We start from the raw sequence: 15,069 nt of genomic DNA, 5'->3' as shown, positions 1-15,069 counted from the left end.
TGTTTTAGTTTTGCCGAGTGTCTCAAAAAACACTCGGCAAATCTTCATGTTTGCCGAGTGTCCCATCAAAACACTCGGCAAACATTGATCTTTGCCGAGTGTCGCATTTAACACTCGGCAAACCTTGATCTTTGCCGAGTATCGACGGGGGACACTCGGCAAACAACTAACGTCCGGCACACCCCCTAACGGACGCCGCACATGCTAGTCACGTGCTTAAGGGTTGCCGAGTGTCTGTTGTTTGCCGAGTGTCCCCCGTGAGTTTGCCGAGTGTTTTTTTTTGACACTCGGCAAATAGTATTTTCACCGAGTGTAATATGTTTGCCGAGTGTTTTCACGGATACACTCGGCAAACACGGCCTTTGCCGAGTGCCCGAGATAATACACTCGGTGGACATTTTACACTCGGCAACTTTATTGTTTCCTGTAGTGACGGATACTCCATATGAAAATTATCGCATTTTTAAAAGTCCAAACACAATAATAAACACTTGGGCTGTACAATCTACTTCACCCCACACGATTTTAGTAGCCTATAAATGCACCTTCAATTAGTTTTTAAGTAGCCTATAAATGCACCTTTAATTAGTTAAAAACCCATCTTAATCAACCCACGATCCAACAGCTCATGCACGGGCCACGCAAGGTCGCGACCATGCGCACGATAGCTTTTTCCTATATATTTACCCCACTTATAATATAGAAACTGAGAATATGCACTGTATGTGTTACGTATCCTCCTCGTATACTCTACCTCTCAGTTACGTCAATCCTAAGTTTCCTTCCTAAACCAATATGACCATATCCAATCTTTGGCGTTTACCATTCACTTAACATATGGTTCGTCTCGATCTAACCATAATAATACGCCGTAAATGATTCTAAAACTAGATTAACTGTGTAGTATTATTGAGTTTTATTCGCCTGAATTTTTCATAAGGGTACAAGTTACTTCACAATTTTTCAGGCCAATTTGGTTTGCACAGAGATTGACGTTCGTGCTTCTTGACGAGAAGTTGTTGATTGGGATTTGGGAACGTGATTTAGTCCCTTAATAACATATAGAAATTTCCTTATCTATTTTGGCCCCTGATCGGCCCAGCTGTATGATTAAACTGGGATTAAATACAACAATAATAAAATCATTATAAATCATACTCTCCGTTCCAAATTATAGATCATTTTAGCTTTTCTAAATATATAAATTTTGCGATGCATCTAGACGTAACTATATCTAGGTGCATAGTAAAAATCGTGTATTTTGAAAGTCAAAATGACCTGCAATTTGAAATGAAGGGAGTACATAGATCGCTATCTCCAGTTGCATATTTGGGTCCGAATTGGCATTTACTTTGTTGAGTCAACGGCAGGCTTTTGCAACCACAAGCCACACATGTAAATTTGCAGAGGAAGCAAAGTGGAGATGTGGAGTGCGTCTCTTCACCGTCACCTCAACGGAGTAGTTGACTTGCAGGAACATATAAACATGGCTGCTGCAATATTTCGGTCCTTGTAGCTAAGCCATGAAAAACGACACAAACACGCCCATCCGGGCGTCCCAGGATGTAGGCAGGAAACTGCTCGTCGTCGTACCCATGCTTATCTTCTTCTCCTTGGGCTTCGTTCTGGGCATGACCTCCAACGCCAAGTTCCCAAACTTCTACCTCCCTTTCGTGCCACCATTGCCCACTGCCACTGTGCCATCGCCGCCTCCACTGTCGCCTCCGCCGCCGCCCCTGCAGCCTCCACCATCACCACCACCTCCGCCTGCACCGTCGGCGCCAGCACAAAACCGGCAAATGGGTTTCATGGGCTTCCTTGCGCCGAGCGATGCCATCAAGAGCAACATGACCGACGAGGAGCTGCTCTGGTGGGCGTCCATGGCGCCGAAGGTGCGGAGCACGCCGTTCCACCGCGTGCCCAAGGTTGCCTTCTTGTTCCTGGTGAGGGGCGAGATGCCGCTGCGGCCTCTGTGGGAGAAGTTCTTCCAGGGGCACGAGGGCCTCTACTCCATCTACGTGCACACGGATCCCTCCTACACCGGCTCGCCGCCCAAGGACTCGGTGTTCTACGGTCGCATGATTCCCAGCCAGGTAAGAATAATCTCCTACGCCGTTCTACCGATCGGTACATTGTATCATACTGTACTCATTAATGAGTGACCGCGTACGATCTTCACTACCGGACACAAGGACTTCGCCGAGTGCCAGGGGCACTCGGCGAAGCCCGAAAAATACTCAGCAAAGCGTTTGTGTAACACTCGGTATATGACACACGGCAAAAAAACTACCAGCAAACGCTGATTCACCGAGTGTTTTGTGTCGGGCACTCGGCAAAGTGTTTCGTCAAGTGCCAAAAACACTCGGCAACCAATTTTTCAAAAAAAATAGAAAAAACATCCGGCCGCCGCCACCACCACCGGTCTCCGGCACCACCACAGCTACCACACACTGCACCACCGGCCGCCGCCACCACCACCGCCACCACACCTGCACACACCGGCGCCGCCACGCCCCGCTGCCGCACGACCCGCCCGCGCCGGCCGCCTCGACCCGCCCCACGCCGCTACCACCGGCCGCCGCTGCCGCCCCATGCCGCCACCACTGGCCCCCACCACAACCGGCCGCCACTACCGCCCCACGCCGCCGCCACTGCCACCCCACGCACATGCCCGCCGCCGCAGAGCCTCCTCCCGTCGACCGGCCGCCGCCGAGCCCGGATCTGGCCGCCGGTGGGGAGAGGGAGGCGGAGGGACCTCACCCGGCCGCCAGATCTCGCCCGCCGGTGGGGAGGGGGAGGGGGCGGCGGGAGAAGGAGGGGAGGGAGGAGGGAGAAGGAGGCCGCCGAGCTCCGGCCGGATCTGTCCGCCGCCGAGCCCCCTCCTCGAGCCGCCGCCGCCGAAGCCCCCTCCCTCGAGCCGCCCTCGCCCGGCCGCCAGATCTCGCTCGCCGGTTGGGAGAGGGAGGGGCCCGGCCGCCGGATCTGGCCCGCTAGTGGGGAGAGGGAGGGGCCGAAGATGGAGGGATCGGGCCGGCGAGCACGAGGGAGGCGAAGGGGCGCCGGTGGCAGGGAGAGGGAGCTGGGGGAAGGAGGAGGCGCCGGTGTTGCGGAGTGGGCGGGCGCTGGAAGGGGGGCGCGCTAAAGTAGATATTTTTGTTGTTTGCCGAGTGTCCGGATGGGGACACTCGGCAAAGTTTTTTTTCTTTTTTTCTTTTAAAATTTTTTTTTGCCGAGTGCGGAAAAGAAAACACTTGGCAAACTCTTTGTTTGCCGAGTGCTAAAAAGAAAACACTCGGCAAACCTTTTATTTGTCGAGTGTAATTATTTTGCCGAGTGTTTTTCACGAAACACTCGGCGAAGAGAGCTTTACCGAGTGCCCGATGAAATACACTCGGCAAAAAAAAACACTCGGCAAATTAGAGATTTCCGGTAGTGCATCTTAAAAATGTGACATAGGAGTACAATTTAATAGAAGAGATATGAAAGCTGTATGTTGTATATGATACAGCTCGGGCATGGTATCTTATATTCTGGCATAGTTTAATGTAATTAATTGTCTTCCATATTGAAGTATTATACCATGCATTTGTTGACGGTGTATCTTCCTACTAGTATTATACTTCCTCCGTTTCAAATTTTGGATCTTTTCTATCTTCCTAGGTTCATAATTTTTGCTATGCATCTATACATACGCTATATCTATGTGCATAGTAAAAACTGTATGTATCAAAAAAATCAAAACGAACTACAATTTGTGACATAAGTAATACTTTTTATCCTATATAGCATCCTTGGATATCGGACTATGATACTATGGATTGGCATTAACCTAATCATCTATCAATGCAAAGATAGAGCATATAAACTGGCAATGATGATCGATCTAATTAGCACTTGCATCGCCAACAATTGAGAATTGAAATGAGCTTGACACGCATGGCTGCAGAAAACGTCCTGGGGAGGCGTGTCCCTGGTGTCGGCTGAGCGGCGGCTGGTGGCCAACGCGCTCCTGGACGTCGGCAACGAGCGCTTCGTGCTGCTCTCGGAGTCGTGCATCCCCATCTACAACCTCACCACCGTGCACGCCCTGCTCACCGGCTCCAACACCAGCTTCGTCGACAGCTTCGTCAACCGCGACAGCGAGGTCCGCTACAACCCCTTCTTCGGCAGCCGCGGCAACATCACGCTCGCGCAGTGGCGCAAGGGCGCGCAGTGGTTCGAGATGGACCGCGCCCTCGCGCTGGAGCTCGTCGCCGACGCCACCTACCTCCCGGCGTTCCTCGAGTTCTGCGCGCGCCGGAGGGTCTGCTTCGCGGAGGAGCACTACCTGCCGACGCTGCTGAGCATGCTGGGGTGGGAGCGGCGCAACGCTAACCGGACGCTCACGTACGCGGACTGGAGGCGCGGGGGATCCCACCCGCGCACCCATGGCGCGCGGGACGTGACGGAGGAGCTGATCGGGGAGATCAGGGGACGACGAGGAGGCCGCGGCGCCGGCGAGCACTGCACCGGCTACCGTGACGGGGCCAGCGGCGTCTGCTATCTGTTCGCGCGCAAGTTCGCGCCGGACACGCTCGAGCCGCTGCTACGCTTGGCTCCCAAGGTTATGGGGTTTGGGTGAGGCAGTGATCAAGACTGTAGAAGTATCATTGTATTCTTCCTTGTGTCTGGTTGATGATGACGGTAATATAATGTTTAGCTGGAAATTACACTCACTGTAAGTTCGGAATCTCAGCTTCAAGAAATCAAATAAACCCGTAACAAACTTGTACAATGGCATGACTTGTAGTTGCAATAATTGTGAATATTTAGTTGAATGAGAACGACGATAAGATTAAATTAAGATCAACAGGAATGGTATTTATTACTCGGTAAGCTCAATCTATAAGTTCCTTGTCTACAATGGTATTCAAAATGCTAAGAAATCTGGCATATGAAATTACCTTTATTTGAGAATCAAAATCTTTTTTGGTATCTAAGAAGGGGTTATCCTTAATGCAACGTAGTCCGGAGAAATTGGAGTGGAAGTAAACTATATATATACATGTGGCTACAATGTTGAAATATATGTGCATGCGCGTATTAGCACCTGTGTGTTTAAATAAACGCGCTAGTGTGAAACAACACCGGCAATATCTTTATTCGTGTCGGTTCTTATTTGCACCGGTGCGAATAGACTAAATGCACCTGTGCACTTAACTTGGCCCAGCACATAGGAGCCGGTACAAATGACGTTCTCTGCAGTAGTGTTGTCAACAATGGTATTCGAAATGCAAAGATAAGAAATCTAGCACATGAGATTACCTTTATTTGAGGGTCAAAATCTTTATGTGGTATCTCAAAAAGGGGTTATCCTTACTAAAGACAATCCCGAGAAATTGCAATGTGGAATTAAGCTGTACATGTGGCTTTTGTAGTCGTCATGAAACCATTCTAAATCTTTTTTTTTTGTCCTTACGCTAAGTTTTCTTGGTGGGCCGTTTATATTATTGCATTTAATATAGCATGAGGATTTTATCCATTAATTCTATTTGCCCGCACAAGATATATAGAGTGAAATGACAATTACTCTGTCCCTTCATGTAATCTAGCACTAATTACTTGTTAAGCTTGTGCTGATTGTCTTGAATGTTCAAATTGAACACTTTGTTGGATTGGATGTCTTCTTGATGTGTCTAAACCTCCTCTAGACTTGACCACTATGTAGCGAACACGGCCTTAATAAGCCATTTGTTCATGATTTTGGTGATTCAATGACAACATGATCATTGAGACTAACAAATTGGATGATCATTGAGACTAACAAATTGGTTAGAACATGTCTTGAAGGTATTCTAGGTCCTAAGGAAGCAACCACAACCAAAGACAAGCAAAGAAACGAAGAAATCAAGGAAAACACACCATCAGATGTTCTGATGGACCCCAGATGAGCGTCAGAGCAAGCGTCGGATTAAATGGTACACTGCGATGAAGTCAAGCCTAAGTCAACCATCGGATGATCCGATGGTCCCTTTTTCAGTAGCGTCGGACAAATTCTGAGGGACAGGCTTGGAAGATGAAGAAATTCATTAGCACCGGATGATCCGATGGTATGCCATTTGTCCTGCATTCACCATTTCTCCAAACACGCCTCTGTCCATTTCTTCGGCAATTAAGAAACACGTATTGCTCTTGCTCTGACGAAAGAAACGAAAATGATGCGGAGTTGATTGTTTGCTCTGAATCTTTTTGAAGTTTTGTTTGCACCAGCAGTACAGGAGAGGGCACTGTAGCTGTTGATGGTAGTGTCGGCGGTAGTGCCAGTTATTACTTGGCTGTTGCTTATTTGAGTTCTTGTTTTGCTTGGGGTCGTCTTCAAGCTTGATTCTGCTGCATTTTACTATGTTTCTGAGGTGGTATATGAGCTTGCTTTGTAACCTGCTTCTAAGATAAACATCACAAGTGTTGATGGTGTGCGACTTCGACGTACTGCTAGAGTAGAAACATATACGTATTAGATGAAAAAATAGGATCATCCCAAGCAGTGGCATACGCAAGACTTGGATACTTGAAATGCGAGAGGTCCTGCACCTGATCGGATCTCTTGGAAGTCTAGCTAGCACCAGAGAGCGCACAAGGAACAGGAAGGGCCCATAAGCTAGCTATCTGCAGCAGTGATCTGTCTGCTTGAGACATGCTACAGAGCTCTAGCTCTAACACGTAACAGCTTGCCAGAGGTGGCACCTGTGGGCTCCTCCCGGCGGCGCCTGTGGAAGAAAGGTGATGAACCCGGCCGGAAGAGGTGATGCTGTTAGGGTCCCCGTTCCCAAACGATATATTGTTGGCATCTGCCTCTGCAAAAGGAGCATTCGTGGACATGCATCCTTCATGCGTGTTCCATCCTGCTTGCAAACTCTGCAACATGCCAACATCATCTCTCGAATGCGATGGTTTGCATAGCCTCCTTACATTTCAATCAGAGAGGTGATCGATGAGGATCTGTAGGAGAATAGGAGATGGCCTGCAACTTGCATGGTTTGCGGATGAGATGGAATGGATTTCGATCGCCCGTGACGCAAGGTTGCAGGGAAGGACACCACCTCTGAATCTCGTTGCAATAGATCCTTTCAAAACAGGGGCTGGGCACATGCCGTTGCCTGCTAGATTTGGCCATTTTGTTGGGGGTGATGGTGTGGACTGTTTTGGACCTTGTTCTACTAGCAGCTACCTTAGGGTGGCTTGCAAGTAACCTCTAACAGTAGCACCCTAACCTTATCCTTATTGTCGGTTATGAATAAGACACCTTCTCAGTCTCGTAGACCATTGACTAGGTAGGCGCTCGTATATAAGCATTGATCTTACTTGCTAGATCACTGGCCTTAATTGTCCCTAACTGAATTGCTTTTGCTCCTTAATTAAGTTCAAGGAGCTTCGGTGCATATATGTCCAGACTCGAGCAGACAAGTCGTTTTGGATTCCTAGATACATAATTATTTTATGTATCGACATTACGTATACGTGGATGCAAAGTAAAATTGATGCATCTAGAAAAATCAAAATAACTTACAATTTGGACCAAATGGAGTATTTGACATTTTAGATAAGCAAATCAGTTTATTTTTGAATTAGTAATGCTACATATTTCAATATTTGAGGAGGAGGTATTACATTACAGTTCCTCCTGTACAAACAAAGCAAAGGAGCTAGATATATTCTCTTCTCCTAGCTAGGGACTGATTTTCCGCCACAACTTCCGCACACCGAAGCACTCTCTTGTCGTCATTGGTTATGCAAATGGGCCACCTTATCATATACAGTATCATTCCATGGGATGCGGATACATGTGGCATGCATTCCCATTCTTTTCTAAAGGAAAAAAAAATCCGGCACCTTATAACTGACTCTATATATAGGCACGCCGAACCCACCCTCTCTCACCGTACCACCACAAGAAATGGCAAGAATGGTGACCATCACCTCCATCCTCCTGCTCTCCCTCCTCGTCGTTGCCACTGCGGCGGCGGATACGGCGGCGGCCGCGGTGGTGGGCGGGCGGAGGGATATCAAGGACGTGGGCTCCAACAAGTTGGTGCAGTCCCTGGGCCGGTTCGCGGTGGCCGAGCACAATCGCCACCTCCGCCGCAACGGCGGTGTGGGGACCAGCAGTGACCCCGTCACCGCCCTCCTCTCCTTTAGAGCGGTGGCCGCGGCGCAGCAGCAGGTCGTCGCCGGCGTGGCGTACTACCTCAAAGTCATCGCGGGGGACCATGGCGGTGGCGACAGGCCCTTCGACGCCGTGGTGGTCGTCAAGGCGTGGCTCAAGTCCAAGGAGCTCGTCTCCTTCACGCCTTCCCCGAAGTAGTAGCGCAATGAGCCGGCAGACCGGCGCGTAGCAGATGTATCCACTGCGTCGTTGCATGTTGGTTTTGTGTTCTACTTGTGGTGAGGTGGTTCATATTTGAGATATACACCACTATATTATGGTGAATGTGCCTACAAATTAAATAAATTTGGTTCATGTTTTCTTGGATCAGTTTGGTTCAACGCTTGGATTCGCTCACACTTTTGAGTGATGTTGAAACCGCGTAGTGTTCCATTCGGCTTGCTTATGTTGCATTGACCAAGGTTTTCAAACTGAGAAACGCTTCAATGAAATTTTCTTGCATGAACGATGTATATATAGACGCCCCCATTTATATGAGCGCACCATGACATGATAGGCGTACACTGCTGGGGAATCCGTATTTAGTAAAAATCATAAATTAGTATGAGGGCGCATTTAGTACAAATCACAAATTATTCCAACTCTAAAGCATAAAATTTAGTATACTAACCATGTAAGAAGGGAGGATGTAGTTTCTAACCTTTAGAACACTTGAATGAGTAAAATCCTCACAAAATGGTCAAAAATCCGGCAGCACCTCCCCTAGGTCGTCGTGGAAGAAGCTCGAGATATTGGGTGGCTCGGGCAGGAGGAAGAAAACGCCGGATTTAATGGAAGTTAGTACCGGTTGGAAGTTTCACCCAGTACTACCGGTACTAAAGGTTGCCAATTAGTACCGGGTGAAGCCTCCATCCGGTACTAAAGGCCCTTAGGCACATTAGTACCGGTTGGAGGCTTCAACCGGTACTAATTGGTAACCTTTAGTACTGGGTAAAGCCTCCACCCGGTACTAAAGGCCCTTACGGGAGCCTCGTCGGGACTAGGCGTTAGGCCCGGTACTAATGCTCATATTAGTACCGGGCCAAAAACCAATCGGTACTAAGGGTCAGGACGAATGCTCGATTTTTTAGTAGTGGTAGGCTAAACAAGTTAGGTTACGAAAAGGGCATTTTACCATACCACAAATAATCATATAAGTACAAATTTTCACCAGAAAACCTTCTGCAACTACGTTGGCTGGCAGAACATTTAATTTGGTTATGCTTCGAAGGGGAAACAAGAAATGTGGGGTAAATGCTACCCACATTTGCTAGGCCCTGTTTGTATACGCTTTTCTTAGTCACGCTTGGATTATAATCTAAGCGAAGATTTTCTCGCTTCTCGCTTTTCGCTTCTCGTAGTTCAAATCGTTGAAGCGGCTTACCACATAAGCGAGAATCGGTGGAAATAAGCAAAGCGTTTGGTGGGATTCTTGCTTATTTCCACCGATAAGCCGCTTATAAGCGGATACAAACGGGGCCCTAGTTTAGGGCAAGAAAGCCTGGGAGCTTCTTGTGAAAAATACAGGTTACTCAGACGATCAGCAACAAACTTTGAGTGTAATAAAACAGACTTTTCTCTAGTCATATCGAACCAGTCATATTCTCTAGATGACAACAAAAATGAAAGGCTCAAGCCAGCTTTTCTGGGCCAAGACTGGGCCAAATTTTCAAGGGCTTTCATGTTAACATAAGAGATTCTGGATCTAAAATTTATATATATCCACAAATATATAGGATGACATTAATCTAGCCAACCAGAAGCGCCTTAGGACATCATTGAGAGCCCTCTTAGAAATCCCAGAATCATTTATATTTACATATGAGGGAGTAAGAAACTATGCCCCTAACTTAAAATTTAAACCCATCCACACTCCTCTCCCTCATTAGTTGCATCCCCATCTCCTAATTGTACCAAAAGTAATGTCCCCCTACCTTCGAGACTCGTGTTAGATCTGAAGTTAATAAAGTAAATTAAATAGTTTAAGTATTCATATTTAGTCTAAACTTAAACAAAATGTTTGATAAAATACTCTCTGTACAAATAGCTCCAAATCCATGGATTTTTATAGCTATGCCGAACATGCCTTAAATTCAATTCCCAGATGTCATTGTAGACTACATTTTCCAAGCTTCGATCCCCAGTGCACTACGAGGGCATTGCTTCCTCCACCTCGCCTGCTCAGGAAGGTGATGTTCAGCCTCCCTCTCAACTCATTCCCTCATCTAAACTCACAGTTTCCATCATCATATCCTAAATCTGTGTCATTGTCACCCTTCATCAAGGTGAAATTTGGCGATCAATTGTAGGTTAAGGTGCCCGTATGGCAATCCCATCTTTTCTGCATCGCTAATAAATTCAAGACAATCAGTAGTTACTAGGTAGTGTATCAAAACCCTCTAGAGAGAAGAAGAGAAGCCAACATAAAGCAAAAAACTATTCCTCCATGTATAAGAAGTAAAAAATGATTGGCGCATCTTCGAACCTCTTCGGCGAGATCGTAGTCGGTGTTGCCAACCTCAGCTCGTGGAAGTCACGGGCATGGATGGGTGCCCTCTCGCAGCAACCCCGTGCTTCATCGGACCCAACTTGTGCCTAGGTGTCCTATGCTATCAGCATCCTCTCTGTTGGTCTCTGCATAGGGGTTGCTTCCTGGAGGGGTTAATAACACAGATCTTCTTTCCATAGTACCTAATCATCCACCAGATCAATGTTCTTCATAAAAGGTACTACCTACTAGCATGCTCATTTTACTTCAATGTTCGAGTACACAACACCCTGTGTCAAGACTCTAAAACTTCTGAAAATTATTCAAGTCTTTCTCCATTCAAGTACTCCTTCCTTTTCAAATTGCAGATCGTTTTGACTTTTTCAGGTACATAGTTTTTGTTATACATATAGATATATATCATATCTAGGTGTATAGTAAAATCTATGTATCTAGAAAAGCCAAAATAATCTACAGTTTGTCCACTTCTACTGCATTCAGCGCTCACCCCAAATGCCAATCCATCTGCCCAACAGAGTCAGAAGCATCGGGATTCATTGTCCATCAACGGCACCCTCCTATTATGTCCTATTATGAATATAGTCCACTTACAAGCTTTTTATATGCAGCACGAGTAGTAAGAAATTAAAACAACAGGTAATGATAAAACACACTGCAGTCTGGATGCAGGACAATGACACAACTAATAACTAAAAGAGAATTCCTCAAAAAATAACTAATAGAGAAGTCACGAGGAAGTGACCGCACAACTGAGACGCTAATCAGACCCTAACAATGGCCAATTCAACCATCATCCAACAAGAATGGAAAATATAAAAATTCGGTTCACGTGGAGACCATTCAGAAGACTCAAAGTCAGAGTATCCGCGTCCCTAGCCTAGCTTTATAGCTCCACTGCCGTGCTTTATTCTAGACGAGGGTTACCCTCAAGATACTTAACACGCTAATTGTGTCGTTATTTATTCCTCGTTTCGTTTCACCTAATAAAGCAGTGCCCACACTATTCACACATCTCGTTCGTGCAGCTTGTGTCTGCAAGCCTGGCTTCGCGTCGCCTCCAGTCCGCTTCCTTCGTAGCTTCCATAACTTTCACCCACCTCGTCTTCTCGGCTCCTTCCCCAACGATCCCACGTGCACCGGAAGATGAACGATCTTCCATCCAGCATACTTTAGTATGGATCGTTTTTGACCTGGAACTAAAGGAGCTTTACCGGGTCTAAAAATTAGCTTCGACAGGGACTCTTTAGTCCCAGTTAGTAAGATCAATCGGGATTAAAGAGCCCCCTTTAGTCCTGGTTGTAATAGTTTGAAACAACGAGAAAATCTGATGAGAGCATTTTGTCCCGATTAGTAATGTTTGGTGTTAACAAACAGGACTAAAGGTCACTCATTTTGTCCCGATTAGTGTTTCCAACCGAGACTAATCTTTAGTTCCGGTTGGTTGTTCCAACCGGGATAATTTTTTATTCCCCCGATGGACTCTCTCTCCTCATTACCTTTATCACCCCACTAACTTCATCTCTCTCCCCGTTACCTTATCCACCACCGGCTTCTCTCTCCCTCCACTAGCCTGGCTGCCGGCCGCCAGTGCGCGCGGCCTCCCCAGCCAGGCCCCTGGCCGCCGGCTGCCGGCCACGCAGGCGCGCGAGGCCTCCTCGGCCGGCCCCTGGCCGCTGACGCACGGGCCCTCTCCAGCCGCCGGCGCGCGGCCTCCCCGGCTAGGCCCTTGGACGCCGGCCGCCAACCACGCAGGCGCGTGGGGCTCCACAGCCTGGCCGCCGGTCGCCGACGCGCGCGGCCTCCCTGACCAGAAGGGGGGCAGCGGCGTGGGCAGGCAGGACGGTGGTGGCCCACTATTTTTTTAATTTTTTTAACATTTTTAGTCCCGGTTGGTACTACCAATCGGGACTAAATATGGTCTTTAATCCCGGGTGAGGGAGACCTTTAATCTCAACCGAAACTAATACCCACTTTTCCACGCCATGACCTTGGCCTGCCGCACCAATGGCTACCTCTCCATGATTTCTCGGGATGAGCCTGGAAGATACGAGATCCTAGACACACGCAATGGGCGCATGCTCTTCTATGTAACAGACGTAAGTGATCCGATTCGACTCGGCACCATGGTCTGCAGCCCTCTGCAGCGGTCACCGCCGGTGCACCTCCCGTTTCAGTGGCTTGGAACAAACTCTGGCACCGACCCCAACGTAGGTCTTGTTTAGTTGCCCAACTTTGGAGTGCCAAAAATACTGTAGCAATACTGTAGCGTTTCGTTTGTATTTGTGAATTATTGTCCAAATATTGACTAATTAGGCTCAAAAGATTCGTCTCGCAAAGTACAACAAAACTGTGCAATTAGTTTTTGATTTCGTCTATATTCAGTACTCCATGTATGTACCGCAAGTTTGATGTGATGGTGAATCTTCTTTTTGCATAGTGTCAAAGTTGGGACTTTGAAGTGAACTAAACATGACCGTAGTCGAACAAAATTTTTCGAGTTCCTACCCGAGGATGGAGGCGATGACCTATCCTACTTCGAGGTAAGCTTGGTAAAGCACCGTAGAGGCATAGGCAACCCCAATGTTGTCTTCGCGACCGTAGTTTCCTTCCAAGCTGGGATCGCAGGAGAACGCCAAGCAACCCCACCTGTCGCGGTCCCAAAGCGTTTGCGTCGGCCGTCTTGCTCTAAGCGGGGTTTGCTCTGCGGCGGCAAGTTCTACGTGCTATCTAAGGATGGTTACATTCTCGGGTTGGATTTGGTTGCCATGAGCTTGTTCTGCATCTGCTTACCAGATGAACTGCTGCAAGACGGCAGGGAGGCAATAGAGTACGATGATCTAAAAAATGTTTGTGTTTCTCGTGAGGAGGGCTGGAAGTTCTACCTCATCCATATCAAGGGGTTCAAGGTTTTTGTCTGGCTTCATGATGCAGAGCGCGGCAGCAATGCAAGCAATGGGTGAGGGTCGACACTATCTGTTTGCTCCAAGTGTTTGCTCCTGCTGCAGAGCATGACTTGAGTTCAGGTGGTTGCAGAATCTATCTTCAGGAAAGGTGTGGGGATCACGCCGGCCGAGTTTGCGTACTTGAGCATACTAGACACGACAGATGATTGCTCACGAACTGACTACTTGTTGGATGTTAAGAGCAGGGCCGTGGAGAAGGTGTTTCAGGAGGATTCGCACACAGCATCTCTTCTTTATCCCTTCACGATGGTTTGGCCTCCCGCCTTCCCAGCTTTGAACGAGGAAGATGACCATGGTCATGTTGAGCTGTAGTTGGTGTCGCAGCTAATTATGGATGCAAGTCCGGTAGTGCCAACCGAGAGTCTGTCATTTGTCAGTGACTCTTTATATATATAATAACCACGTAGTCGGTTTTGTTGTGATATATATATATATATATATATATATATATATATATATTAAAATTATATAATTCACTTTGTAGTTTTATCCTAAAGCCAAATTTGTCTAATTTGATCAGATTTATATCAACAAAAGTTGTTCCTATAAACCAACGAGGAAGAGGAAATAAAAGGGCAGACAGAAGGTGTTGCGATCATGGCCTCTAACATTGCAACTTACCGTGTCCTGTGCCTAACGCAGCAGAGCCTTGGGCTGCAGGGAGTCAACAAGAAGAAGATGCGGCCGACAGCTGCATACCACGCTAATCTATGGCTTTAATATTCCTATCGCTGCATGCATCACCAAGTGCTGGTGCGAGGGAGAATTTCACTCACGCACGCGCCATCTCCATCGCACCAACGTTCCTTCACACGGCAGCAGGATCATTCACACCGCGCCAAGGCACCTTCTTACTTATTTTTTTGAGGTAAACACCTTCTTAGTTATTAATCCCATGCTTTCTTATTTCTTTTTTATATATAGGATAATACATATCACTACTACACAAAACTTCATCACTACCGGCCTCAAATCCAGCATCACCGTCGGTTTTGTTGGTCGTCGTAAATAGGTCGGCAGTGATGGGGAGTAATGGGAAACCCCATCACCACCGGACCTAGAACCGGCGGTGATGCCAATTAAAAAATAAAAAAACCCGTGACCCGCCAGCCCCACCGGCCGCCGCGCCCGTCGCTGGAGCCCTACCTCACCGTCGCCCGCCCCATCCAAGAGGAAGGAGATGGGAAGGGGAGAGGAGGAGCCTTTCCTCGCTGAGTACCGCTGGATTCCCACCTCGCTGCGCCTGTCGCCGGAGCCTACCTTGCCTACCGTTGCGCCCCTTCCTCGTCCGCCACCGCGCCCCTTCCTCGTCGGAGCTGCCGCAGCTCGCCTTGCCCACCTCCGCGCCCCCTTTCTCGCTTGGCCCACCATCGTGCCCCTTCCTCGCCGGAGCCGCCACAATTCGTGTCACCCCC

At 47.8% G+C, this 15,069-nt stretch overlaps 2 protein-coding genes across 2 annotated transcripts; both read left to right on the top strand.

Annotated features, from left to right (window-relative positions):
• Positions 1-1,466: 1,466 nt before the first annotated feature.
• On the top strand, positions 1,467-4,715 carry LOC117865324 (glycosyltransferase BC10). Its single transcript, XM_034749494.2, has 2 exons — positions 1,467-2,093; positions 3,947-4,715. Exons 1-2 carry the CDS (start codon positions 1,524-1,526, stop codon positions 4,619-4,621), a joined length of 1,245 nt encoding a protein of 414 aa, XP_034605385.1. The 5' UTR covers positions 1,467-1,523; the 3' UTR covers positions 4,622-4,715.
• A 3,184-nt stretch (positions 4,716-7,899) lies between these two features.
• Positions 7,900-8,523, top strand: LOC117864995 (cysteine proteinase inhibitor 10). Its single transcript, XM_034749058.2, has one exon. It carries the CDS (start codon positions 7,934-7,936, stop codon positions 8,339-8,341), a length of 408 nt encoding a protein of 135 aa, XP_034604949.1. The 5' UTR covers positions 7,900-7,933; the 3' UTR covers positions 8,342-8,523.
• The last annotated feature ends 6,546 nt before the right edge of the window (positions 8,524-15,069 follow it).

Source organism: Setaria viridis, chromosome 7, assembly GCF_005286985.2.
Source record: "Setaria viridis chromosome 7, Setaria_viridis_v4.0, whole genome shotgun sequence".
Classification (NCBI taxonomy): Eukaryota; Viridiplantae; Streptophyta; class Magnoliopsida; order Poales; family Poaceae; genus Setaria; species Setaria viridis.
Note: the sequence above shows the minus strand (reverse complement) of the source record. Positions and strands in the feature narration are given on the sequence as shown.

Bases quoted from the DNA above. Each gene is read 5' to 3' on its own strand.
- LOC117865324 (XM_034749494.2), top strand. From the start codon at position 1,524: ATGAAAAACGACACAAACACGCCCATCCGGGCGTCCCAGGATGTAGGC. The intron at 2,094-3,946 runs GTAAGAATAATC...GCATGGCTGCAG, and splicing joins GTCGCATGATTCCCAGCCAG to AAAACGTCCTGGGGAGGCGT.
- LOC117864995 (XM_034749058.2), top strand. From the start codon at position 7,934: ATGGCAAGAATGGTGACCATCACCTCCATCCTCCTGCTCTCCCTCCTC.